The 26,376-nt window shown below is 53.4% G+C and overlaps 2 protein-coding genes across 3 annotated transcripts in view; both read right to left on the reverse strand.

The window, feature by feature from the left end:
• The window catches only part of LOC113965397 (unconventional myosin-X-like), a 91,652-nt gene extending 85,213 nt beyond the window's left edge, over nt 1-6,439 (reverse strand). Inside the window, exon 1 of the mRNA XM_027678773.1 lies at nt 6,380-6,439. Coding sequence (XP_027534574.1) covers nt 6,380-6,400 — 21 coding nt within the window. The 5' untranslated portion in view covers nt 6,401-6,439. The remainder of the gene's footprint in view (nt 1-6,379) is intronic.
• Nucleotides 6,440-16,006: 9,567 nt separating this feature from the next.
• SLC4A3 (solute carrier family 4 member 3) overlaps nt 16,007-26,376 on the reverse strand; it is a 35,085-nt gene continuing 24,715 nt past the window's right edge. For both annotated transcript variants that reach the window (XM_027678780.1, XM_027678779.1), the window contains exons 13-23: nt 26,080-26,293; nt 25,548-25,769; nt 25,073-25,221; nt 23,565-23,759; nt 22,910-23,116; nt 22,214-22,303; nt 20,481-20,647; nt 19,829-20,082; nt 19,406-19,575; nt 18,754-18,927; nt 16,007-18,007 (exon numbers count right to left, since the gene is read on the reverse strand). In XM_027678780.1, coding sequence (XP_027534581.1) covers nt 17,930-18,007; nt 18,754-18,927; nt 19,406-19,575; nt 19,829-20,082; nt 20,481-20,647; nt 22,214-22,303; nt 22,910-23,116; nt 23,565-23,759; nt 25,073-25,221; nt 25,548-25,769; nt 26,080-26,293 — 1,920 coding nt within the window. In that variant the 3' untranslated portion in view covers nt 16,007-17,929. The remainder of the gene's footprint in view (nt 18,008-18,753; nt 18,928-19,405; nt 19,576-19,828; nt 20,083-20,480; nt 20,648-22,213; nt 22,304-22,909; nt 23,117-23,564; nt 23,760-25,072; nt 25,222-25,547; nt 25,770-26,079; nt 26,294-26,376) is intronic.

Consider the following 26,376-nt stretch of genomic DNA (forward strand, 5'->3'; position numbering starts at 1 on the left):
CTCAGCTGTTTCATCTTAAGGATACTCTGGCTTTAATCATTGTCCAGTGCCAGTCAACATGTAGAAAGAAGTGTAGTCAAAAAGAGTCCTTCCTCAGCATCCAAGCATAAGAGATAACTAGGACAGTGATTGACTCTCCTGGCATTGCACATGTAGAACACAGTATTCTAGTAAAAGTCAGTTCTTGAGCAAACAGCAGCGAAGGGATCTCAAAACTGTTGTTATGCACAGGGAAAATCACAACTAATTGAGGGAGTTTCTAACAAATATCTGCAGTGACAGGGTCAGTACTATTTCGTATTCTCATCAGGGACCTAAAATCAAAAGTAGCACTGACAGTACTAGCAGATGCCAACATCTGGTAGATAAGTAAGTACCCACAAGGATGAGACCATCAGAGCAGTGTGAATTCCACAGCCCACTTGTTTGAAAAAAAGGGGATTAAAGTACAGCCAAACAGAAAGGTCATCATCAGGAGAGAAGGAATGCAAGGAGCACTTCAAACAGAGGAATGTCTTCTGGAAAGTCACAGACCCAAAGAGGATTGTGAATTGCTCAGCAGAAACTCCCAGGACATTTGGTTGAAACAAGAGCTGATGCATGTCTGGGATGTATAAGCAGGAGTAAGGAAGTTTACTGCTTACTTATCCTTTGAGTGAGAAAGAAGCCTTCCAGATACAACATAAAAGGCTCAGTCATTTTTACTATTCAGAAAGATCCCTTGTAGTGCAAAAGTACTTGTGAAAATGCTAATGTCATTATGTAGATTTGCCAGGGCTAGGGCTGCCCTATCTAGCCCAGACACTGATAGGGGGGAGCAGTGTGTGGCCCAGCACGGGCTGCAAACCTCTCCTCTTCAAATAACCACACCCTGCTGAGAGGACACGGATGTCAGCAGCACTGAGACCCCTGCTCTGCTACCTCCTGGCTCACCTTTGCCAGCAACCCAGAGGCAACTTGGTGACAGAGAATAATTTTTTGCAGACAGAGAAGTTATTTGGGACAAAATGACTCTCATGAAGCAGAAGAAAAGTAGGACCCAAAACCGGATGGATCTGCCAGACACTTTAGAAATGAAGCAGGATTTATTTTAAAACAAGGTTGCATAACCACTTGAAGAAACTGCAAAAAGCGGGGTATCCTTCAGAAATAAGAAGCCTTTCCAGAAAGCGTGATTCAGCCAAATCTTCATCATTGGCTCAAGACACAGGTAACAGGAATAAGCAGGACTAATACACCACCCTGGTCCTAACCCTAATTTCCACCTTCTCACTGAATATGCTGGTCACTGTACCTATGAGAGGCCCCACCACCAGTTCAGTTGCTGAAATAATTATTGCATTTCTAATGACAGGACCTCAGAGTCCCCTGGACACTGTGCCAAGTGCTGTATGGCAGACAGGCCATCTGTAGGTGTTTTTCCTGGTACTTGGCTCTACAGCACTGCTGAACTGGGGGCAATCTCAGATGAAAATGAGGAGGCAGAACTGCAGAGTTTAGGGTAACTGGAGGATAACCAGGAAACCCAAACTCTCACAAGTTTCAGTCTTAATGATCACATTTAAATAGCTTGCAGATTCTCCTTAAAGCAAAATAGGAAACAAGAAATTGAGAAACATTTGTGATTATTATGTTAAATAAAACTGTCGCAAGAAGTGAAACCAGAACAGAACAAGGTGGTTTTGGAGACCATGATGGGGCAGCTGTAGCCTGGCCCAGGGCAACCTGGCATCCTTCACGGGGAGACTCTCATCAAGAGCCTGCGCCAGCCCACCCTCTTGCTGCTGATGGGATCTGACAAGGTCACAGCTCATGCAGCCTGGCTCCAGATGAATGCCCTAAGGAGGGAGCTAGCAGGACTCTCTCTCTTCCACCACACACTTCTCCATGTCACCTTTGGCACAAGAGCTTTCTTCCCTGCAATTTCTGCTCCAGAACACGTCAGTCGAAACCTCGTGTCCTACATCTGCTTCTTTATCACTCCAAATGGTTTGGAGGAGATGCAGCTGGGACAGACGATTCTGCATCTCAGAATATCCATGCTACACTAGCCCCATGGATATCTTCAAGGACAGTGGTACTTCCTTCTGGCTGAACTACAGTGATTAATTAAACAGAGAGGAATTGCTTTCTTTTGTATTGACACAGAGAGCATTACATACAAAGGATGGATGTAATAGTCAGAATTTCTGCCTCTTCCCAATCTCTTTGGTCTTCTTTTCTAAGAGGTCACAATACTCTCAGTAGACTAAGAGGAGGTTGTCAGTGAAAGTTGACCAAGCACGTGTTCCTGAGGGGAGAAGAGAGGCTTTGTTGGAATACCCCTTTAAAGAGCAGCCTCACTGATAAAGAAGATGATGCTCTATGTACCTTTTCTTTCCAAGATGGCATTTTCCTAAGCCAATGGTTGTTAACACATGGGGACTCAGCTCTCTTTTATCTGTGAAGACAGCACATCACTCATGGTCAGTGTCATCCAAGTCAGCTGAACCATTTCCCTCATCTCAGACAAGAGTCTCTAGATAGATTCTCCAGGACATCCGGCCAGGCTCCTCTCTCACAGGAACTCCACCTTCTCCCAACTGCAGGGAGCATGGGAAGGGCAAACCAAGCTGTTGAGAAACCTAATCCAGCATGCCATGTATAAACCCTTCCCACTCAGCACAATCTGGGCTCCCTCAGACACTGGTCTCTGAATGATGTAGCCAGACAGCTTCAAACAAGAGCCCAAAGCTGGTGAGAATCTCATGTGCAACCAAAAATCAGACCAGTCCTGTACCTGCTGCACCCATGGATCAGGTAGGCTCCACACTGCAAAGATGCTTTCACTGTCAAGTCCCTTCAGTTCTTCTCCTTACCCATGTACCCTGCCTGCAAATATTTACACACATGAGTTTACACTGGGACTAAGGAGCCATTAGACACCTGAAGGACAGCGAATACAGTCGAGTGTCATGTGGTTGGCAAAGGGCCACACTTTTCAGACTCGCCGATGGCTTTGTGAAGTAGCCAGGCACTTCCCACTTGTATCAGGTAGTCAGCAGTTGGGGCAAAGCTGCCAGACCAAAAGAAACCTGGCAGAGTTGATTGCTTCCCACTTCAGTCTGGGGCCAAGAAAGCAGCTCAGATGCACGCATGGTGGCAACTTGGGTAACCTTTGTGCCCCTCCACAGACTTGACTCTGAGACTTCCCCCTGGTCTGCGTGTGTCCCTGGGGGAGATGGCTCCTCTCCCTACCTCCATGGCAGATGTCCCAGGCCAAAAGAAAAGAAGGGCTATAGTCAGAGAAAGATGGGAAGGATGCGGAACAATAAGTGAAGACCATGACAGCTGTACAGAGGACAATTCTGACCATCACAGCCATGCAGGACATGAGCACAGAATCCCCCTGCCTTTCTCTCTGCATGTGAGAAAGCTTAAGAACTTCAGGGGATTTATTTTACAACACAGAAGAAAAGCTTTGGATTTCACAAAAAGAGCAATGAGGAAAACTGTCTGTCGTGTTGCAAGAGCAATGAGGAAAATGCTTAAAATGTCAGCATTTCTAGGCCAGTGGCACGTGAGAAGGAGAACAGCACCTGTGACTCCACTGGATGCTGCTGGTCAGTGCAGGCTGACAATGGGACCGTGCTGGCTGGTCACTCCAACTGGAGTACAGAAGGACAGGATGGGAGAAGTGTCTCCTTTAACTCTGGCCATGACATTCCTGCTCCTTGGGGGAGAATTGGAGAGCGAGTCATATCCTCTGTGTCACCCCACATCCTGCCCACACTCCAGACACACAGGGAAACCATCATCTGTCACCATGCCACAGCCCTGGCCTCCAGGGCCCCTCCTCCCTGCCTGGGCACAGGACTTGCTGCAGCAGCCAAGAAAGGAGATGGTGGAGCACACACACTGTCTCGGCTCCTCCACTCAGACCCGTCTGGAGCAAAGGCATCATTCATCACATCTCTGAGACATGCTGCACAGCAGACCTCAGATGGCAGAGGCACACATCTTTGTGCTGTACCACTTGCTGAGGATGAAGTCTTTCTAATCTGGCCCACCTGGGACACTGTAGGGGAACAGTGGTGGCAGCACACACCCTGCCAGCTCGCTGTCCCTGGGATCTGCAGGCAGAGGAGGGCACGGCACATGGGAATCCCTTCAGTAGTGTCAAGTTGGCACAACTGGCCAAAACTATTCCCCCTTTGGCAGAGCCTGGATGATAAGTAGGTTGAACCCATCACTAAGCCACTTATCATAGATAAATTTCAAAGAATAGGAACTCCTTTGGTCTACAGCTTGCTGAAGGGGGAACCAGGGGTGCTGTGAAGACCCGTGGCATCCCCACCTACCCCTCACATTGCTGAGCATGGTATCTAAATGCTGCAAGCACAGCATGGGAGCCTGCTAAGGCAAGACCAACGGCATGCTGGAGTTTAAGCTATTCCTTGTAGGAGACGACATGCATCCCCTGGGACAAGCTCATTTGCTGCTGCTGCAGAAAGAGGTGAAGCAACTCCCTTCTATTCAGGCTTTCCCTCCCACCAAGAAACCCCCCCACCCCCTGTTGAGAAAGAGGAAGAGTGGCTGGGGTGCAGCAAATGCCAAACATTCCCACTCTGGGGAAGCATTCCCTCTTTCCCACCCCCACGGCCTTTCCTGCAACATAAAGCTTGATGCTTTCCCATACATGCTCACCCCAGCTCTCCAGCCTGTGATTTACAATAGATGTGGGACTCTTAGAGAGACTTTGGCTTCAGGACTGTCCCTGAGTCCTTCCCTGGAAATCCCTGTTTCTCTAGATAGAGGCAGAATCATGCCTGGACAAGTAGAGCTGGACATAGTAGACAGTTCTCTGATGGGTGCTACTTGCAGAGACATGCACCTCTGTGCATCCCCTTTCCAGCTCCCACTCCCATCAGGTGCTTCAGGCTTCAGGCTTCTCGGTGGCTACTCCTGTTGCAAGAGGTTCCTCCTGACAGAGGGATGGGCAAAAATGCTCTGGTGAAATAGCCCTTTGGGAAACCCTGGCCTTCATCTGATTGGATACAGATGGCCCAGGCTTCCAGGAGCAGCAGGTTAATCAGTTAATGGCTGAAGGATGCTGGGCGATGTGCTGCTGCGCATGCCGCGGGGCAGCCCCAGCCTCACAGCCCCAGGGCAGCCACTCCTTCCTCGCTGGGGCCAGATCTGGGAAAACATCTGTTCTGATAAAAAAAGTACTTCACCAGGGAGGGGGCAGGCCTGAGCCCATTAGCTGCTTCAACCCACTGACTACGGGCTGCTCGGGAGGGGCTGCTAGCTCCCCACCGCTAAGCCATGACTCGCAAAGCCAGACACTGGGGTTAATAGCCTGGAAACCATCCGGGGGTTAGAGGGGGCAGATGTCTGTTGCCCCGAACAGGAGGCTTTCAAACCTCAGACGCAGACCTTAGGATGGCCCTGTCACCCCACAGTGCCTGCCATGCCCACTGCCAGTGCCACAGGCGCCCGCTGTCACCCACGGGGCCAGCAAGGGCTGCCCCGGCCTTGCACCCACCTGCCCCTCACAACCAAAGGAATCACCAGGCTGGGCTAGAAACCTGTGCACGCTCAGGCAAGGAAAAGGGCAAGAGAGAATTTCGGGGAGTCCGGGCTGTGCACGGCACCTGGCCCCTCGCGTTCAGTCACTCGCTGCCCCCGTCATCACATTGCCCCGCACGGCTGTGTGCACAGCGGCGAGGGCACCGCGGCCAGGCAGGGACCAGAGCCCGCGACTAACAGGTACGAGTCCGGCTGCTGAGCAGCCGTTCTGCCCGCCGGCGTGACGGTGACTGGGCAGGAGCACAGAGGGGCAGGGGACTCCCATCGCACGCTGCCCGGCCCCTCACCGGCCCGGTGCCCCGGCCGACAGCCGCGCCGTGACACGCACACGCAGGCAGGAGCAGGCTCTGGACCCTGAAGTCGCTCCAGAGGATTAAAGAGCCGGCTCTGGGCAGCCATGACTATCATGCGACAAACCCTCTCCTCCCGCAAGCAGCCCTCGGCCGGCTTTGCCGGGACCACGCATCGCTCATGCTCCGGCTCTCGCAACCCCTTCAGCCCCTCGCACGGACTTGCCCGGTGCCGCGGCGGGCTGGGGAGCGCTCGGGGACAAAACCTGCCGCATCCTAGCGCTCCAGAGAAAGTGCAACCGGGACCACCTCGGCGAGGGGGCAGCGGGGGCGCGGCGAGGCCCGCGGGGAGCGCAGCGTCCCACGGCCTCGGGGACGCTCCTGGCGCGGGGCGCGGCACCCCGGTGCCCGACTCGCCCCGGGACCCGATCCTGCCGGCCGGCCTCCACCCGGTCCCCCCTCTCCCATCCCCGAGCAGGGACCAGCTCGGCCGCCGTCCCCGTCCCGCCGCTGCCCACCTGGCGCAGAGAGGCGTCCATCGGCGGTGCCGCCCGCGGGAGCGCTGCCGCCGCTCTCAGCGCCGCATCGCCGCGGCCGGGCGGGCACGGCTCTCCGGCCCCGCTCCGCTCTGGCTCCGCCTCGCCGGCCGCGGGCAGCGGGAGCGGCCGGGCCGCCCGCTCCGCCCCGCTCCGCCCGCCCCGGGGCGCGGGGAGCGCGGCCGCTGCGGCAGCGACGGGGCCGTGCTTGTGCCGGAGCGTTTAGGAGCGGGGTTAGACTGTCTGGGGACCAGCCTGCGCCTCGAGAGTGGGGTGCCGAGAAGGGTTTGGGAGGGCCCGAGAGGCCGGTGTCACCCACGGACACGCAGCGGGGACGGGGGACCACTGCTGTACACAGCCACAGCAGCCACGTGTGGATCTTTGTATGGGGAACTAATGTCATCTGGAATAACAAACATTTGGGGTTTGGGGTTCCCTTCACCAGACCGTCATAGCACGTTAACAGGACCGTTAACAGGAATTCTGATAGAGCTTCAGAATGATGTCTCTGAGATCTGGAACAGCTGGTGAAGAGCAAGAGGTTGGGCAAAGTTTGTCCAGATCATAGTTCAAAGATAGAACTTGATCACAGATCGAAGTGTGGCCAGATCATAGTTCACAAATGCACTGTGAAGGTATTTCTTGCCATCAGAAATTATTTCTTTATTCTGAAAGAAAGCAGATCTAATGGAAGAGGCTAGGGGAAGGTTTTTTTTAAATTATTATTATTTTGGTTAATAATGTGAGATTTTTAACTACTTAAAACACAGAGAGCATTCTGAGGTAGCTGACAGTATCTTGTCCAACATCCAACTCAAGACTTCAGCCACTGCCTAACCTGTGATGACCACCCCCACCGCTCTTCCACCTTCACTATCTGGACCTTTGAGTAAAGTTTCCTGATATATGAGTCACTGTCAATGTGTCCTTCCGTTTTGATACCAAGTCACTGAGATCTGTCCTAGCCATGACTATCCAGCCTCTTTTGTACTTGTGCTGGATTAGTTTAATCTCTACCACTTTCCCTGCCTTATGAAAACATCATGCAAGACAGTGCCAGAAGCCTAACTGCAGTCCTTATCTCACATCTAATACTTCTATCCACAAGGCCAATTACCGTGTTAGAGAAGGGGATTAGATCAACTCACAGTGATGTGTCCTTGACAGTCCTCCTTAAAGCCACACATTTGTTGTCAGGCTGTTTCTGCCACAGCCAGCTTTCTCCTCATAAGAGAACAGTTCCTCCGCTATTGCTGCTTCTGCAGACAGTTTTGGCTGTTCAGTTTCTCCATTCTGGCTGGTCACCAGGGAGCCATGGAGCTCCTCATAGCCACAGGAAAGTTGAGGATCACCTTTCTCCTCTATCTGCCTGCCTGCCAGCAGTTTCCACCAGCAGGCATCTCCAGCACCAGACGTCGCCTCCCAGGCTTCTCTGGAAAAACTTTGGCCATGGTTCCTGTTCAGGGTGAAGTAAGAGTCCTACCTTTCAAAACGCAAGGTTTTTAGTATTAACACTGTCAACTGACACCTTCTAAGAGGGAAGTAGAAGGTGGCTTGACTCGGTCCTTAGAACAAAGTAACTTTACAAACTATTCAGGCAATAAACATTGGATTCCATAAAGGGAGCAGCAGTGACTGATGCTGTAAGCCCTGGGCTCTATTAGCCTGGTAGAAAAGGTAGCAAGAATCTTGACAAGAAACTTAACAGCTGATATGTGTTCCTTTCTGTTAGAGGATTAAAGCACTAGTCCTACATTCATACTGCCCACATGGAAACTGCAATGTCTGAACTGTTTCCTAACTAGCTTTAGGTGCATTTCCTGGGAAGGGGTGGCTACAACCATCTGCTTCTTAACAGAGCCTTGATAAGCAGATGATTGCTGACTTGCTATCACTAGCTGGCCCAGACACTGCCACCACCACGTCTGGCACCTCAACAGGAGCTATTGGACGAATCAGCAACGTGATGAGCACAAAGAAATCAGTAAGGGTTGGCATGGGCTCCACTGTGCAGGACAAGCCCAGAATCCCTCTCTAGCCCATCAGCCCGCCCTCCTCCCCCCACCTTGGGGCTGCCTCCTGCCCCAAGCCTGGCACAGCAGTGCTGCTCTTGTATTTGACAGCAATGTCACCAACGCAGTGAACTCCCAGCCCTCCTGTCAGCCCAGCTGCAGATGTCACAGTAACCAGAGTGCCATGGCTGTTTTCCTTTGTCAGAAGAGAGCTGGGCTCTGGTAGAGGAGAGCCATGGCAGACAGGTGCCTGTGGGTCTGGGCCATGAGCTATCCCTGCATCCATGAAAGGAGCAGCCCTCTGATGCTGCAGGCAGCAGGGCCCCGCACCCAGCCGTGGCGGTAGCAGACAATGAGTCAGCTTCCTGCTGGGCTTTCCACACTGAGGGAAGGTCGGCAGAGGACTGGCAGGAACAAGCCGAGGCAGGAATTCCTCCTGGACACCAGACAATATCTTAATTTCCTCTTCTGCCACGGGTCTGGCACATGGCTGGGAGGCGGGCAGGCCAGTATGCTGCCACTGCGGGTGGTGAGCATCTGCCAGACTTGCTCTCCCATTGCCTGTGAGGGAACGAGCTGTGACACCTTGGCTGCAGGTGTCACCTCCCCAGTGGCTCATCAGAGCTGTTCTCGTAGGGTAGGGGACTGATTTCCTCCACCATCATTCCTGGGATGATCTCATTTGGGAGAGTCAGCAGCAGAGCCAGAGTACATTGGACCCAACCGAGGGCATAGGGAGGCACAGATTAAGGAGGAGGGCACCCGTGCTCTGCTATGCATCGCCACCATTGCAGCCCCAACTGCCAGGCCCTGCTGCTTTGCTAGGGCCACCAAATCCCCCCTTGCCCAAAGCACAGGACAGCCAGGAGAGACCCCTTCTCCAAAGGGGAAGAACTACTGAGAAGCAGCAGTCAGAAAACAAGCATGATGCCCGTGGCCAGACCCCGGCAGACCACCGGACGCCGAGGCACTCTCCTGACATAGACTGCACACATACAAGGGGAAGGGGACACACAGTACACATGGTAGGGTGCACACTGGCCCCGCAGCTCTGGCCCTCTCCCTGTTCCAGTTTCACAATTCCTTGAAATCATATAAATCAACTCTTGAAAACAGCAGTTCCTCTCTTCTCCCATTCCCAGTCTGTGGGTAGCTTGGCCACAGCTCAGACTTGGGTAGGATCTGGCAAGGCCAGCTCAGGCTTGGACTGCTTGAACTCGGCGCACAAAGCTGGGGACCTCTCCTCCAGCCCATCCCCTGCAAGGTGACGATGGTGATGCTGAAGCCCTCCTTGCCTGGGGCTGCTCTGAGGCTCTGCGACAGGAATTAGTCCAGGCTCCTTGGGGACAGGATCATGTTTGTACCAGATGTGTCCCTGCTCCAGAGGAATGTGATTAAGGATGTCTGGAGACGCTTTCACAGGGTCACACCAAGCACTGCAGCACCTGCTCCCCCAGAGAGCAGGAGCGTGAGGGGGAGCACTCCTCGTAGGGGGCAACAATGTGGGGTGGGGAGTGTTTATCTGTCCTGGGCACCCTGCTGTCTACTGTCTCATTTCAACCAGCAGCAGCAGTGAGCCTGTCTCATTGCAATGTGCAGTGCTGCATGCACACGCTACAGAGCTCAGGCCAAGGGTGGCTACACCCTTGCTTAGTCTGATCACAGTGGGAAAAGCTTCTTATCCCATCCATGCACAGGAATGCCCTTCAGGGCCACCCTTTCTCTGTAGATCAGGAAAACAGGATGTCGTCTTCATTTTCAGCCTGAGTGCAAGAGCAGAGAGCTGGAGCAGATGGTCCCAGAGGGTGGATGCTGGGAACATTCATCCCACTGTGACCACGTGCCACCCCTTGGCCTCTGAAGTACCCTCCCGAGCTGCGTCACTGGGGCCAGCATTAGCTGGGACCTTCTACCAGCTCCATCTGCACTTGGCTGTGCTGACAGACCAATAATAAGGTATCTCCAGCTTTCTCTGCAGATAGCGGTCCTGGTCTTGTTCCCTCAGCCCAACCCTTCCTTCCCTTCCCTGCCACATCCCAGGCCACACATCCAGCTCCCGGCAGCAACAAGCTGAGGTTCCCTGCCTCTGCTCTCTTTATGCTGCTGCTGGTTCGCTTGGGGCCAAAATGTGTCTGTGTGTGGCTTTTACACCTCGGTCATGAGAAATGCAGTCCTGGCGGCAAGATTGCTGAATGAAGGAGCTGAGCTGCACAAGGCTATAATTACAGTAGGAGCATGTGGGGATGAGGCCAGCCGAGCGCATCCACCTCATTTCCTCTCCTATTAAGCCTGCCCTGCTTTTGTTTGACCCAGACCAAGCCTTGCTATTAATGGCATGATGCTGTGGAGGTCACAGATGATTCTGCTACAAGCAGCCTTGTGGATTCTGCTTGACTGAATGTATAAGCAGGGCTTTGCTCACAGATACCATTACTACAGGATTCATGCTGTAGAAAGTATGTCAGGCAGCTGTGGTGCAGGCGTTTCCCAGACTGGGCTGTTTACCAGATATGGCGAGTTCTCTGTCTCCAACTGCAACCAGCAATCCAGGCAAGCAAGCAAGGAGGTTAAATGGTGTCATATCACTACCCCTGCTTGTGGTCAAGGTCTGCTGATGGGTGCTGGTAGCTGGAGCCATTTCCTCTTCCTCATCTTGCCTGCACTGCTTCAGCTTGCAAAATCATTTTTGTGCTGAAGGAGAGAGCTCTTTTACTCCAAACCAATGCCAAACCCTACCCTGTTGTATTTGTCCCTTATAAGTCCCCAAGAGGCAACCTGAAATGCTGGGCTACTGGGCTAGCAAACCCAAGAAGCAGGCAAGGCTGTGCTATCACCTCCAGGGCTGAAAAGTGAGTGCAGCTGCAGTTCAGAGCATCAGTAACTGGCCCCAGCATCTGGCCATCTGTCTTTGCTGAGGATGAGAGCCTGGTACAGAGGGGGCCAGCTGCTCCCCAGCCTCTCCTACCCCAGTGACGTTTCTGTATTCTGCATACTGGAAGGGGGGGGACATCCTCCAGGGACACTGGACTGGTGCATGAAGGCAATCATCCAGCTGGGCTCCTGCAGCAGAGATCGCAAGGTCCCCCCTTCTCTGCAGAAATCACAAGAAGAGGATTACCCTCCTGTCCTGCTCAGCGGCAAGATCACATCTGGCAGCCCAGGAGGTCACAGAACAAAGTGGTGGGAGAGATGGGAGATGTTGTGCAGCACTGATTCTCAATACTCCTCCTTGCTCTGGCTCCTGCATGGCCCCCTCTGAGCAGGGCAGAACACCCATGGGTGCCAGCCTACGTCCTTGCTGCTCCTTGCACAGAAGAAGCTTTAGTTTCTTTTTGGAAGAAGATTTTTCAGAGCTCAGGCTGAGTCTTCCCCATCCCCACCTCACAGCAGCATTGCCCCTCTCTGCACGAGCTCATGGGGAACCTTGCGTGGGCACAAGAGAATTGCCCCAGCACTGTCCTCATTCACTTCTGCTAAGAATCCCTTTGGGGAGCAGTCCTAGCACAGGCACCTCAGAGAGCCAGAGGGCTGGAGAGCCCTGCAGGGACAATGCTCTGGGAGGGACGGGGCAGGGGCACAGGGCAGCAGGCAGGAAGTGAACCGCCCAGGGCAAAGCAGCGAATGCCAGACAAATTACAGGAGTACTCACTTGAATTGAAGAAACATGCTATCCAAAACGGTGCCCAGGATTCAGGTATCTCTGCAAGAAAAATGTCCTTTGCGAAGACCTATGCGAGGGAGAGTGGCTGAAGGGATCTGCATTTCTGCCCTGTAGTTCTGTGGCAATGCCTGTGGGCCTAGCAACTGGCTCTGGGAAAGGCTGGCTCCAGCGTGAGGGACACGTCCAAACCTGCCGTTCCCATGGGGAGGAAGGTTTGTGTCCGTGCCCAGGGAGGGCATGTTCCTCCCCTGGCAGACAACAGGGCCCAGCTCAGCCCTTTCTCCCCGGTGCCTCTCCTGGGGCTGGTAAGTCCCTTCTTTTGAGTGACATGGAGGGGAGGTGGATGGAGGGCAGAAGGAGACAGAGAGCATGGGGCTGGGGCCATGGCAGGGATGTGCAGCGTCTCCAGTGCTCAGCAGTACTTGCTGGTGGTCCTCAACACCTGCAACAGCAAGCAGGACCCCAGCAACCATGAGCTGGGGCTGCTCTTGGGGCTTCACATGCAACCATCATCCCCCTCAGCATCAGCTCTGCTCTCCCCAGACTGATGCAACTCACATCTGAACAAACTCACCTGCATTGGGGAAGGTAAATACAACCAGAGCTGCTCTCACCCCCGCCAAGTGTGAGGAACTGCCGCCTCCTGCCATTGTTACCTGTCCCACACCCCCCAGGAGCAGGGATCACAAACTCCTCCTCACGGGAAGAGGAAAAAGGATTTTTGGAATTTATTTTAATGAAGTTTGGGTGGCTGAAAAGCAGATATCAAAGCCCAGGGAGGGACTTTCAGACATACACGGGAAAGGGGAAACTTTGCCAGTGGCTCTGGTTCACAGTTTTGCTGTGGAAATGGTCTTAAACAGCAGTTTCTTTAGCTTCCCAGCCATGTAGCTGTGTGAATGGGTGCCAGTGGTATCTGACAACAGAGATGTGCCAGCCCCTCCCGGCTGCAGGGAATAAAAATAACTGGAGAAGATAGCTTGAGTGTACTTGAACCCAGGTGGCAGAAACAGAAAACCAAATAGTTTGCTTAAACATACAATTGTTTAAAATAATACAGTTGATAGTTTTAGGAACAGACCTTCTATTTTTAGTCTCTGAACAGGCTTGCTTTTGTAAAGATAAACCTCTTCCCATACAGCAAAGAGGTGGGAGAAACTTCTGGTAGGAGTGCAGTCCTGGTCTGGCATAACTGAGTCCCTTAGAAGGGAGCAGGTAAACACTTGCCCCATCCCAGAGCATACCCTGGCAAACAGGGGGCCTGCAGACATACAGAGTATTCTCCCCGGCCCCAGCGCAGGAGCATCCCGAGTCTGCAGGCAGCCTCTCAGCTACTGTCCCCATACTGCAGCAGCATTTTGTGATCCAGCATGCTCCTGGTGTGGCAGCACGCAGCAGCCTCTCCCTCCTCCTCTGGTCTCACAAAAGTGGGGGTACCCCTTGGAGTGCGCCCCTTGCAGCTCTCTTACTCCTCCTGCCCCAGTCCATCCCTGTTGCCCTCCTCCCCACCCACCCACTGTCTCTTCTCCGGCAGAGCAACCAGGACCAACTCCTTCGAGCTGGCCAGAAGTCCACCCCTTCAAACAGCACGCCAGCCTCTGGTAGAACCATTTGCTGACTGAGCCCACACGCGTGACCCAAACCAAAGCCCCCACAGCAATCCTACCTGCATCGCATCCTGGTACACTGTGTTTCCCAGCACATCCAGCACCCAGGACCATCTGGATAAGCTGTGATCCTGGCTGCCTCCTCTCCACCACCGTGACCACCCATGGAGGCCCTGTACTCTGTCCTCGAAGGGGAAATCAGCACCTTTGTGAGGCATGTGCAGTGGTGCCAGAAGGGCTTCAACCTATGCAGCCTGTACCATGTGCTGCTGCTGCTGCTGCCACGGAGTTCCTCGGGGCAGGTGGAGAGCTGGCAGCACCTGTAGAGGCTCACCCACTGCCAGCCTGGCTCGGCCAGCCCCGACATGGCAAGCAGCTATGTGGACTGGCTGGCCTCCTACCTGCAGCACCTGAGCACAGTCAAGGAGAGGTTCGACACCAGGGTGGTGGTTCCACTCTGCGAGAACTTATACATGCATGAGGAGCCAGCATCCTGCCCCATCCGGAGGTCCCCCTTGGTATCCGTCCCCCACCTGGCTGCACACCTCTTTGCCCGCCGGCGTAACTGGGGGCTGCTGCTGCAGGGGGGGACCCTCAGCGAGAGAGTATTCAGCCCCCAGAGCTTGCATGACCTGCGTGGCTTTGCTGATGTGGGGCCCTTTGTGAAGGTCTTGAGGCTGGTCCCTGATGTCTTTTACCAGAGCTTGGTCACAGCAGATCTTGCCCAGAGGTGGGTCTGTCTCCAATGCAGCAGGTACAGCCTCTCCCTGCCACCATCACCGTCACTGCCACAGCAGCCACCAGCATGGGGCAGAGCAGGGCTGGCTCCCAGCATGGTACAGCCCCCACTGCACAGCAGGGCCCCCCAGCAGCCTGGGTCTCCCCTGGGCTTGTACAACCTCATGGTCCTGCTGCAGCCCTCAGGCAGCAGTGCTGGGGAGCTGCGAGCCCAGCTGCGGGAGAGCTGGGAGGAGCAGCTCCCAGCTGCACTGTGGGGAGCGGGCGGCCGCTCTGCGTGCTCAGGTCCATCATGTCGCCCAGCACATCCGCCTCCTGCGCCTGCAGCAGCGGGGCGAGGGGACAGGGCTGGCCCGGCCCTGGCAGAGCCCAGGTATGGGTGTGGGATGTCGCTGGCACCAGGCTGCCCTAGCTGAGGAGCTGCAGAAGAGCCTGGAGGTAGAAGAGTACCATCACAGCATCCTGGAGGCTGACTGGCTGTTGGAGCTGGAGGTCAGGCCCATTCTCCTCCCGAGGATTGATGTGGTAAGGGGCATGTGCTCGCTCTGCTTGCGCTCCCTGGTCTGCATACCAGGGTGAGTGGGGCACTGCTGTGGGCCAGGGTGCTGCATGGGAAGGGCTGGGCATCCAGGTGGAGATGTGGATCTTGTGGGACTGGGTACAGCCATAACCTCTCCAGTTCAAACCAACGGGCCGTTAGGCAGCCGTGTGATGATGTGAGGAAGGAGAGCCATGGAGTGGGGAATGGAAGAGGTAGCGTTTCCTAACATGGTAGACCAGCCTGCAGGTCTTGGATACTCCCATCCAACCTATCTGGATGCTCAGGATGCAGGCACCCACACCTCCTCCTCTCTGGCAGGTTCAGCAGCGCTGCCAGGACCTGGAGAGTGTGCTGCGAGGCCAGGCACTGCCTGCCCAACAGCAGGCCTGGCTCAGAAACAGGATGGCCACCATTCCTGTACTTGGGCAGACTCAGCCCTCTGCCACGTGCCCCATCGCATTGGCCAGCCCCTGGAGCAGCCTGTGACTGACCACATAAGGTAGGACTACTGCCTACTCCCAGCAGCAGCACCCAGGAGAGCATGACTGGAGGACACCCAGCCCATCACCATGTGGGCTGCGGGCAGCCAGCAGCTCATGGGAACCTGGCTCAGCTCCTGCCTGGGAAGAAAGCGTGGACAGAACATGTTAATGAGATGTTTCCTCCATGCTCAGCACATGGCCCTGCCATTCAGCGTGTGGCTACAGACTGCATAAGGACATGGGCACTGAGCGCTCTTGAGCACACAGGCAGGAGTGCGTACATGTATACAGATGCAAACAGGCAGGAATATGTGTTTCTGGTTAAATATGGGGCTCAGACTCCCGTTTCCAGCAGCCAGCATGGGGGATCTAGCTGGGCCCACAGTAACCAGTCTGCTTGATGATGGCGATAGAAAACCCACCTCTGCGCTGGTAGTGGATAACATGGTTACAGCCCTTGCTCCAGCTGGGGCTTGCTACCTTACTGGCTGTTGTGGGCAAGAAAGTTTTGTGTTGGGGAATTTCAATCAATTTATTGCCATTGGCAATAAAAAACAGAGGCATAGAGCCAGAGGCACAATTCCTGTGAAGAGTTTATTGGTGTAGCTGTTTCCACTACAGTCAGAGGAGTCACAATGCACAGCAACAACAGGCCTCCTACACTACACAGGGAGGACAGGACACACACGGCCACAGACACACAGAGACACTCGTCTCTCCGCCCTGGGCCCTGCGGGGGGGCCAGGCTGTGGGCAGGAACCTGCTGTGGGGGGAGGCTTCTTTCTCTGATGGGATATTTCTGCAGCCTCCCAAGGAAGGCATCGGACCCTCCTGTAATGAAGCAACCACCATCTCTCGCAGGAGCCAGGCTGGTAAGTGGGAATAGGGGCAATGTCTTGTCCCAAATCCAATGGTGAAGCATGCATCCCAGCTTCCTCCAGAAGACCACTCCAGCTCCAACCATCAGGGAGAGGCTGGGGTGCCTGTCTCCTCTGGCACTACCCTTGGAGTTGCCAAAGGCAGTAAGGGCACCATCAAGCAGTTTCTGGGCCAGCTCTGAACAAAGGCTGCCAGGTCAGGGAGACCCCAGAGGAAGCCCTGTCAGGCAGAAAGGTGTGATGCACAGAAGTTCCACCTGAATATGAGGAAGAACTTTACTGTGTTGGTGACTGTGCACTGGAACAGGTTGCCCAGAGAGGTTGTGGATTCTCCCTCACTGGAGACATTCACTGTCTGGATGCAGTCCTGTGCCATGTGCTCTAGGATGACCCTACTTGAGCAGAGAGGTTGGACCAGATGACATACTGACCCATCCTGTGATTCTGTGTTTGGAGCTGCCCAGAGGTGATGGGGGCTGAGAGGTGGGCTAAATGCTGCTCCCTCCCACTAGGAGGGAACCACTGGATGTGAAAGGTCATCTCAGTATGGCAGCAGAATTGGGGCTGGGGGTTTCAGTGACTTCCTTGTAGGGTTGCAAGGAGCCAGACTCAGTGGATCACTGCACAGGGAATGGGAGGGGACCCAAAGGACTGTTTTGTGCTCCAGCACTACATCTCTTGTATAGCTTCTTAAACATGGTTTATTCTCAGGGACAGAAATGTGTGGATCAGGAACTGGGATGCAGCCCTATGATGCATTTACCCCTGCAACCTTTGTGGAGGTGCAGAATGGCACAGGACTCCTCTTAGTTCCTGCAAGAGGGCAGACACTCAAGGCTTCAGGATACCTGCTTGTCCCCAGCCTCCCCTCCCGGTGCAGTTTGCGTTTGCAAATAAGGTTGGGAAAATTGAGAGGAGGCTAACAGCCTCTCCCATGCCAAGCAAGAGCTGAAAACAGTTATGTGGGAAGGTGACTGCACAGATGATGGTCTGGAGGACAGGGCCAGGGGTGCCTGTCCCTCTTTGCCTGTCTGCCAGGCTGCAGCAGCCCCATGGGCCAGGGGCTGTGGCAGAGGCCCAATGTGAGCACTCCTAGAAGGGGGCAGAGGGAGCAGGAGCAAGGCATCTGCCAGCTGAGTAAAGAGCCTGCTGGCCTGGGAGAAGCCCACTGGACATCCACAGGCAGCTTCTAGCCCATCTCTGTGAGTGCTCAGTGTCATGTGGTGCTGAGACATCCAAGCTTCATGGTAGTGGAGGGGGATGCAGTGGCACCAGCTGGCACGGTTCCCTTTTACCACCTGGAGACCAGGCACAGGCTGCCTCCAGCAGGGAGGGGGCAGACCCCTGACCCAAGGGCACTGAGGGCCCACACAGCTTTGGGATGTGAGAGGCATCTCTCAGCCCACTAGGACCAAGAGGAGAGAGACTCACAGCCTCTGCTGAGCGAGCGATGGGGCAGCCACATCCAGGGCTGCCTCCTGCAGGGCTATGGAACAGCCATTCGTTGGTCCAGGCAAGAGATCGTTGACTCATGGCAAGTCCCCAGTTAGTTCTCAGGAGGGGTGAGCAGGTGCGAGCGGCCTGTCCCATGAGTGGGGAGGGCAGGTCCCAGCTCACACAGGCATGTGCAGCTCGTTGTACTCATCCCGGCCATCCTCGTCAAAGTTTGGCTCCGCATCCTCTGAGTCCAACTGGGAAGAGGCAGAGACCAGGCTCTGAAGGCCACAGCCGGCCCCAATGTGGGGTCAAGCCTGGCACGGAGGGATCAGCACACAGTGACCCAGGCAGCTGGGCTGTGCTGGAAAAGCAAGGCTCTTGCTCCTTCCCCTCCCAACAGGCTCCTTTTTTAAACCCTCATGCCCATCTATGCATCCCCAGCCTGATGCTCTTTCCAAGGCCTGGGGCTCTGGTCCAGCACTGCAGCTCCCCCCTCTTCCCCTGCTTGCAGCACCCATTCCTAGGTGCTGCTCCAGGCTGTTCTCCAACAGGAGCTCAGGATGTTGACAGCAGCAGAGGAGCTGCCAGCTCTCAAGCAGCTGCCAGCACCCTAGCATTGTGGTTACATGTTTAAGTGCCAGGCAGCCACAGGCTCTGCTGTGATGCTAGGCTGTTGCTACTGGCTCAGTGAGGAACTGGGGTGTCTCTTGATGAATGAGCCACAAGATGGAAGGGGAAACCTGTATTCCAGGCCTCTGCCTAGTAGGAACCTGCGTTTCCTTGCCCTAGGCTGCCCATCCATCTCACACTGCACTCCTAGAGCTAAAACCTCCAAGGAAGCCATTCACCCACCTACTGCTGTTGAGCAAAGACTGTCAGATAATAGCAAGAAAAACCAAGGCTTTGATGGCTCAGGTTCTCCCAGCCTTTCAGGCTGCCAAATCTCCTCAATCTCACTGCAGTGTTGCAAGCTAGACTGTGAAGACAGCTATCTGCTTACCGCTTTGAGCTCCCTGTCGTGGAAGAAGCGGGGTAGCACGAAGCGTCGCAATGGCACTGTCATGATCAGGACAAAGGGGAAGGCCAGGGATGCCACTGTAGACTTCACCACCCAAAGCAACACAATGCAGGCCAGTTGAATGCAGGTGAAGAGATTCATTCTCCAGGTCTTCACCTAGGAGGTAAATCCAGTCTAAGAACACATTATCCTTCCACACAGATTAATAAACACCCAACTGGCAAAATGTAACCCTTCTGCATAGATGAGTACATCAATGCAACACTGCTGCATGCTCTACCTGCCTTTACAGCAAGGTAGAACTCCACAACACATCAACCCCTGTGTGACTTGGGAGCATACCCATCTGGCAGTGCAGTGTCCCTTCATCCACTCAAGCAATGCATCACTCCTATAAACTGTCTGTCTGTCCATACAATACACTGGCAATACACTCCTGGGTGCAGCATGCTATCCAAGGCATACAACGGCATTGTACCACCTCTGTGCATGGCTTGCACTTCTCAGCACACACTTGCAGCCAAGGAGGGTCACCAAGCCAAGTATCATTCTAGCAAAGCACTATCCTCCCCTCACCTACCTCTTCTTCCTCTGCTCCTCATTACCTCGTTCCCTGCAACTTGTCTTTGCTCACCTTGACAACGTAGATGTGGTCAGGGTGGTGCTTGGATGGCATGAAGATCAGAAGCAGCCGCTCATAGAGCTGGATGCCAGTGAGAGATGTAACCCCCATGTACAGGAAGATGCCGAAGAGCACAGCCAATGGGATCTGCCGCAGCATGTTCCCCATCACAATGGACAGACCTGCACAGACAGAGCTCAGGGCATGGTGTGTCCCATGCCAGCCCTTCCACAAGACACCTCAACCTCCATTCCTCTCCCACTCCCTCTCTGTCCTGGGCTGCAAGGGAAAGGAAGCTCCAAAGGGGTTAGTGTGGGCAGTCCTGCAGTGAGCAGGCAGAGCACAGGCTGGCCTGTGGGGCAGGGACACTGCCAGCAGACGCACATGGTTGGTCCTGACCTCTCCCCTCCCTCCCTCACCCAAGCAGAGACTCACCAACGAGAGCAGCAATGAGCACTCCGGTCACACGCTGTTCCTTCACCTCCTCGATCCTGGGCTTCTCTCCTGGTGCGATGGCCTTGCTCATCACAGTCAGGGCATTGACATGTGTGACAGAGCGTACTGTCGCTGCGGTCAGCCAGGGCAGCCCAAAGAGTGCACAAAGCCCCCCCATAGTGCCAATGAGAAGAAGGTCCAGGTGGAAGCCAGAGCCTTTCAGCAACTTCCTCTCCTTCTTGCTAACAATCAGCCTGAAAGAAAACAGAGCCTGGGTCAGTGCCGGGCCCATGTCAGTGCAGTGCCCAGAGATAGCACTGCAGCTGGGGACAACATTCAATTCACTCGCCGGAGACAGCACACATGGAGATAACAAGGAGATGGCTGAGGAGAGGGATGGATGATGGTTGTCAGCTTCAGGTTAGAAGTTTCCTCCTGTGCTTGGCTGAGGCAGGTCTCCTCCACACCACATGCCGGGGGGAGCCAAAAGATGAGTGGAGAAGCCAAGGTACAGCCTGAAATGGCCAGAATCCTGCCCCTGCTGTTCCTCTGGGATGCCCATTGCATCTCCATGTGAATGACACCAGCGCTTATGCTGGTCTTGCCTGCCTAGGGATTAGTGACAGTTGGGGTTGATAGGGGAGGTACTCACGTAGTGATCTGTGTCTCCATGAAGATAAGAATGAAGACCAGGAGAGCAGGGATGGCAGAGGCAAACATCATCCACAGCGGAAAGGTCCCACTGCTGCCCATGGGGTGAATGAACCAGCCACGCTTGTGAGGAGATGTGACCGACAGGCCAGAAGGGACATTCAGCTTCTGGTGGTGTAGTCACAAAACCCAGCAATTATTCATCAATACACACCTGCCCACAGCCTCACACAGGACTAGCCTTGATCCTCCTGCTCTTCCTTGTCTGAACACTTCAGATGATGGGATAAGCCACCCTGAACTGAGCAGGACTTTCTCTTGGGTAATCAAACCTTCAGTGCAAAAAGTCCCATGTCCCCTAACATAGGCCTGTCTCATTTCCTTTCAGCTATTGAAATTTCCTTCATTTTTGTCCAAAAGACCAAGGAATCATCTTCCCTCAGGAACCTCACCCCCATGCCAGTGGTTACAATGCTCCTTGACCTCTTCTCGGACAAATTAAGTGTTCTGAACTGCCTACCCTACTCAGAAGCAGCTTTCCAGACTTTCCAAGGCTTTTCTGAGACATTTTTCAGCATTGTTTTTGCAGTGTGAACCCCAGAAGTGACCACATTTTCTGGAAATGACCTCACCCTGACCATGTTCAGAGGGAATATCATGTTTGTGGCTCCTATCAGACCACACAGACTCCAAGCTGTACATCATCCTGACCCTGCGTTCATTAGCATTTGAACCCTTGGCTCTGTGCTCCTCTACAGCAATTTTTGCTATCTGCACTGCAGGGAGAGTTTATGATTTGCATTTATGTTAATCAGCATAAGTATGAATAATATTCCTGGAATGCTTGTCCTTGAGCTAAGCTGTGTAACTAAGTACCATTTTCTCAGAAAGCTTTGTACATATGCTGAGTTAATACTGAAATGATAATGCTTTTGATATTAATTGTAGAAGTGTAGAAGGGTATGAAAAGAATGTAACAAAGTGCATGATTTTACTAACATCTGATAGACTCAAATTTTTCATTGAAATTCAAATGAATAAAAATGCATTTTGATTCCACCAAGCCTTGGGCTGTCTTGATAAAAACCTTGCATGATGAACAGGAAATAGCTTTCACCCTTTCCCCAGTCTTAGTGAAAAAAAAATACCACAACAAAAATATATAAGTACATATCTACTGAAAAAGGAGAAAAAATGAAACCTGTGAGATGGGCTTGTCTGATAACATTAAGTTATCAAACTTAATGCTAAATTTGTGCATAAACTGGGAAAAAATTATTAAGATGGTGATCAAAATATTTAGTAGCCTCTACAATCAAGGAGAGAATAAGTATGTTAAGTATTAAACCCCATTGAAACCATTTTACATGCCAGCCTCTTCAGTGTGCATAACCAGTTTATATCCTGTTGATTGACTACAAGTGTTTAGAGTTACAAACAAGGAATTAACTGCAGTGAAATTCCTTAAAGCCCCTAAAGCCTCCTCTACTAACAGCTGGAATACCAGAGGGATACCAGGACACTCCAGTCCCTGTAGATCTGGCCTCAGTCTCAGCAAGACCCTTGGAGCTTCCCTTCAGCGTGGGAGTAAGGACAAGGGGAATGTCCCTGTTTGCTGTTATGACTAAAGAAGCAGGAAATACAAATTCCCCGTTGCACAAGAGCAGGCCACAGTGCCACAGGGAATTACTGCTGGGCTGCAGGAGGGGCTCTGAGGGCAGTGCTGGCACCTACCTGTGTGTACGTGTCAGTGATGGTGTAATCCACCAGCACCATGACCAGGATGGAAATGGGGATCCCAAAGTCTCCAATGATCCGCCGAGCCTGCAGAATAAAGACCTGTCACTGGCAAAGAGAAGGGCCAGCTCCATGCATCCACCCTGCTACAGAGAGCCTGCAGCAAAGAGAAGCCCCAAGTGGGGCCAGGCACCACTGCAAACCTAAGCACTGCTGATGGGCAGGGCAAGGGAACCCAGACTTGACCCATAGGGCTGTGCATCCCATTGCCCACATAACACACAGTCCTCTTAAATGACTGGCTAATTGGTCCTGCTGGCATTTTTAGACAGTGGTGCAGGTATTATACAGATGCCCTGCACGTGAGAGATGTCCAAAGAGAACAACTTGTAAGCTCTTGCCCCTATATTCTAGTTTAATAGATTTGTATCCAGACCAAAGAGCTTTCCCAAGGTGCAGAGGACTTTCCAGCAAAGCTCACTGGAGCAGGACAGTGCAAATACTGTCACCAACAGTCAGCTCTGGTCTGCAGCCTAGGGTGGGCTACTATCCCTTCTGCAAGGTACTTAAGGGATTTCTGGTGTTTCTTTGGGGGACATCCAAGTGCTCTGCAGAACAAAGGTCCGTACCAAGAAGAATTATATGTTTGGCACATCCCTTGTCCTCAACATCTGGGTCCCACGAACTTCTCACCTTTCCTCCTAAGAAACGGCTGTTCTTGAACTTGCGCATAAAGAAGGCAATGAAGAAGGTGCCTAGCATGAGGATGAGGGAGAGGAGAGCAGTATTGGGCTGCATCCTGGTGCCCAGTGACATCGCATCTGCAGAGAGCATGCTGGCATTCAGGCTGCTCTGCACATTCGGTGGGTAGAACTTCAGCAAAGGATGTTCTGCAAACACCTGGACAGGTGAGAAAAGCAGCAGGCAAGTTACCACAAGGAGGGGCAGGGGGCACTGTCATTAATGGGAACCAGGGGAAGCGGAAGTGTCCTGCTCTGTGGAGAGGTGAGGGTGGTAGATGGTGGGCACAGACAATCTCAGCATCTGTCACACTTCGCCTCACAACCTACCCAGCTGCAGAGGGTTGGGGAGAAAAAACTGGCCCCTCTTTAATGCCTCCTGCAGGAAGAGAAGGGGAGAGAGACATTAGGGCTCTTCCTGCCACCCTCTGTGATGGCATAGGAGGCAGCTGTGCTGAGGCATGAGAGGCCAGCAAAGAAATGCTCTGCAGAATGTCTAGGAAAGCTGTGGCTGAGCTGGCCCCGTTCCCCTGCCACTTGTATGCTAAAGCAGCAGGGTCCTGAGAGATCAAGAGATGCAGTGGCCCATCTCCCTGGGGAAGGTTCACCTTGTACAGTTTGTAGAAGGTCTCGTAGATAAAGATGAGGGAGATGAGGAAAGCAAAGATCTCCTGGGTGAAGGGCGAGATGTAGCGCACCAAGAAGCTTCCCTCAGCTGCCACAATAATGAAGATGAAGACGATGAGCCACAGACCAATCCACACTCTGCCTGTGAGATACTCAATGCCTTGTGTCTGGCAGAACTGAAATGGAAAGGGGAAGGAGTTACTTACGGCTCCTCAGGCTGCCTCCTGCATCTGCTCCCCATTAAGATCAAAGACTCTCTTGGAAAAAAGCATCTACATCTGCTTGGGCATCCAGCACAGAGACAGTGAATTCATTGCTGAAGTCACAGGCAAATTTGCAGACTTTGCTCTAACACCTGCCAGCTCACACCAAGCAGGTCTTTACCTCTCCAGTCTTTTTAACAGTACCTCCTTTGCTTTCCGCTGAAGCCAACCATGCATGATGCTCCCCATCCCACCCATATGGAGGTGCCATTGCTCAAACACAGCCCTCCACTGCTCCATGCACTCAACAGCACGTCTGTTCCCTACAAAGGAGAGCGTGAGCATCCTGCTATGTCCCATTGCATAAAGGCTACATTAGCTGGGCCATAATCTCAGACAGCACCTCTGCTCCTCCACACACATCAACACCAACTACTTCCAGCACCAGTCACACCTCTCCCTTTGCAGCCTTCCTCGCTACCACCAGAGGCAGAGGTACACCTGTGTACACAGTGACTGGGCAAAGAAAAGAGGTCAGTGAGAAGTGCAGTCACAGGAGAGTAGGGAAATTCACACTCTGCAATGGCATCACGTCCAAACTCTTGACACACCAAGGTGAAAATCTAACTGTAGGAAAAAACATGCTTTTTTTAAGACACAGACATACTAGGAGTCAGAAAAAAAGAGAATTATTAGACCCACTGCTTGAAGGTACAGGGGTGCTTGTAAGAGTAAAGGGGTCATGCTACTTAAGAAACATATCCATCCTGGCTGGCCAGGATACCTCTGCACACACCCTAGGCCTCATCCAGAGAGGTAGGAGTAATGTACATGGCACATCCCAAATTAGTAGTACACACGTTGTTGGGCTCACATACAAGGAAACCTGGACACAAGTGAAAGCTGTGAAATGGTCTTCAAAGGAAGCCCCAAGAACAAGAAAGTTTTAGGATGCAGCTACAAGTGCTTATTGTGCCAAGATGGGCTGCAGCACAGGGCTGGGGGACAATGCTTCCCTCAGAGTCAGCAAGTAGAGGAGTGCTGTTATCACTGTCACACCTCAAGGGATAATGGACACAGCAATGGGAGGCAGAACTCTCTACAGCGTGACCTGTAAAGGGTCAGCAGAGCCAGGGGCAGCCTTGGCCGAGCTGAGAGGAGCCTGGAAGGACCCAAGGAGTCCACACTACTGAAGACACTTTGCAGAGCTGAGAAATGCCAGCTGCACTCTCCAGAACAAGGGCAGAGGGAGCAGGTGCCAAGCATAGATACTGCCTCACATGTACCTTGTAAAAAGCTTCTTCAAACACCAGCAGAGGGCCTGAGAAGCCAATGACCAGGAGCGGCTGGGCTCCGAGCAGGGAGAAGAGGATCCCTAAAACTGAGGTGGAGATTATCAGCTCGGAGACCCCCATGAGACCCTCAGTTTTCTCTCCTGGGAAAGAGAACAACATGTGAGTGTTATAGTCCGGACACAGGCACCATCACTACAGGCAGGCAGGCTGCACAGCTCCAGAAAGAGGAGGCAGGTCACCATCCCATCAGTCAGAGGTCCCCTGTGTTAGGCAGGGAGCATGGAAGGAGCCCAGGGAGCTGAGGCTGGAGAGGTCAAGTGGCAGGGTGGGAACAAGGCAGCAGCCGAGATGCAGCACGACCACTCTCCCTGAGTGAACAGCACCAAAGCCCACCCCAGCACAGCATCACACAGACACAGCCAGTGTCCCAGAGTGCAAAGAACAGACCAGAAAGCAGGCCCATTACCTAGGAGTCCCCCGAAGGTGATGGCAGGAGAGAGAGCAGCAAAGTAGATGAAGAGAACGGCTGCGAGACACTGGCTGTGCAAGGCGTCTCTGATGTCACTGAGGTATTTGGGGTACCTGCGCTTTATGTCCCGAACCAGACCTCCAAAAAATATCCCGGTTCGCTTCAAAGGGTCGTCCTCAGCTTCCTCCTCTTCTTCCTCAGCTTTCACTTCACACAGCTCTGGAGGTGCAAGGAGGGCAGAGCTTGAGTAGGGAACAGAGGTGGACCCTTGGGCTGTCCCTCTTCCCAATACCTAGTGGAGACCTTCCTCCAGCAGCACTAGCCTGGTGAGCCCCCTCCACTGCACATCCCACTGCCCCCAGCTGCCAGAGCTGCCCACAGCCAGTGTCTTGCTCCCCTTGTCCCCCTCCCAGCTCCCCACTGCAGGAGCCAGGACCTCCTCACACTCCTGCCAGGTTCTGGGAGGGGAGGGCCCACTGGGGCATGCAGGGCACTAGGCATAAACTTGCCCAAATGTGAGTGGAGAGACCTTTGGCTTCCTGAACAGTCCCCTCCTTCATGGACTTCTGCTCCCTCTCCTTCCTCTTCTTCAGCAGCAACTTCTGGAAGGTGGCAATGGATTTGAGCAAGTCTTTCCCCTCCACCTCTGATGGGGGGATGACAATGCTGCAGTCCAAGAACTCATTGATTGCGTTGAGGAGATCTTGACGGTCATCTGCCATGTATGCAGCCTCATGGAAGTGCTGGGAGGAGCAGGGAAAAAGAGAGAGGGAGAAGGCTCAGACCAAGACTAGACCCAGCTACCTACAGCCTGGAAAGTCAACAC

Source organism: Neopelma chrysocephalum, unplaced genomic scaffold, assembly GCF_003984885.1.
Source record: "Neopelma chrysocephalum unplaced genomic scaffold, ASM398488v2 Primary Assembly neopelma1_44, whole genome shotgun sequence".
NCBI classification, from domain to species: Eukaryota; Metazoa; Chordata; class Aves; order Passeriformes; family Pipridae; genus Neopelma; species Neopelma chrysocephalum.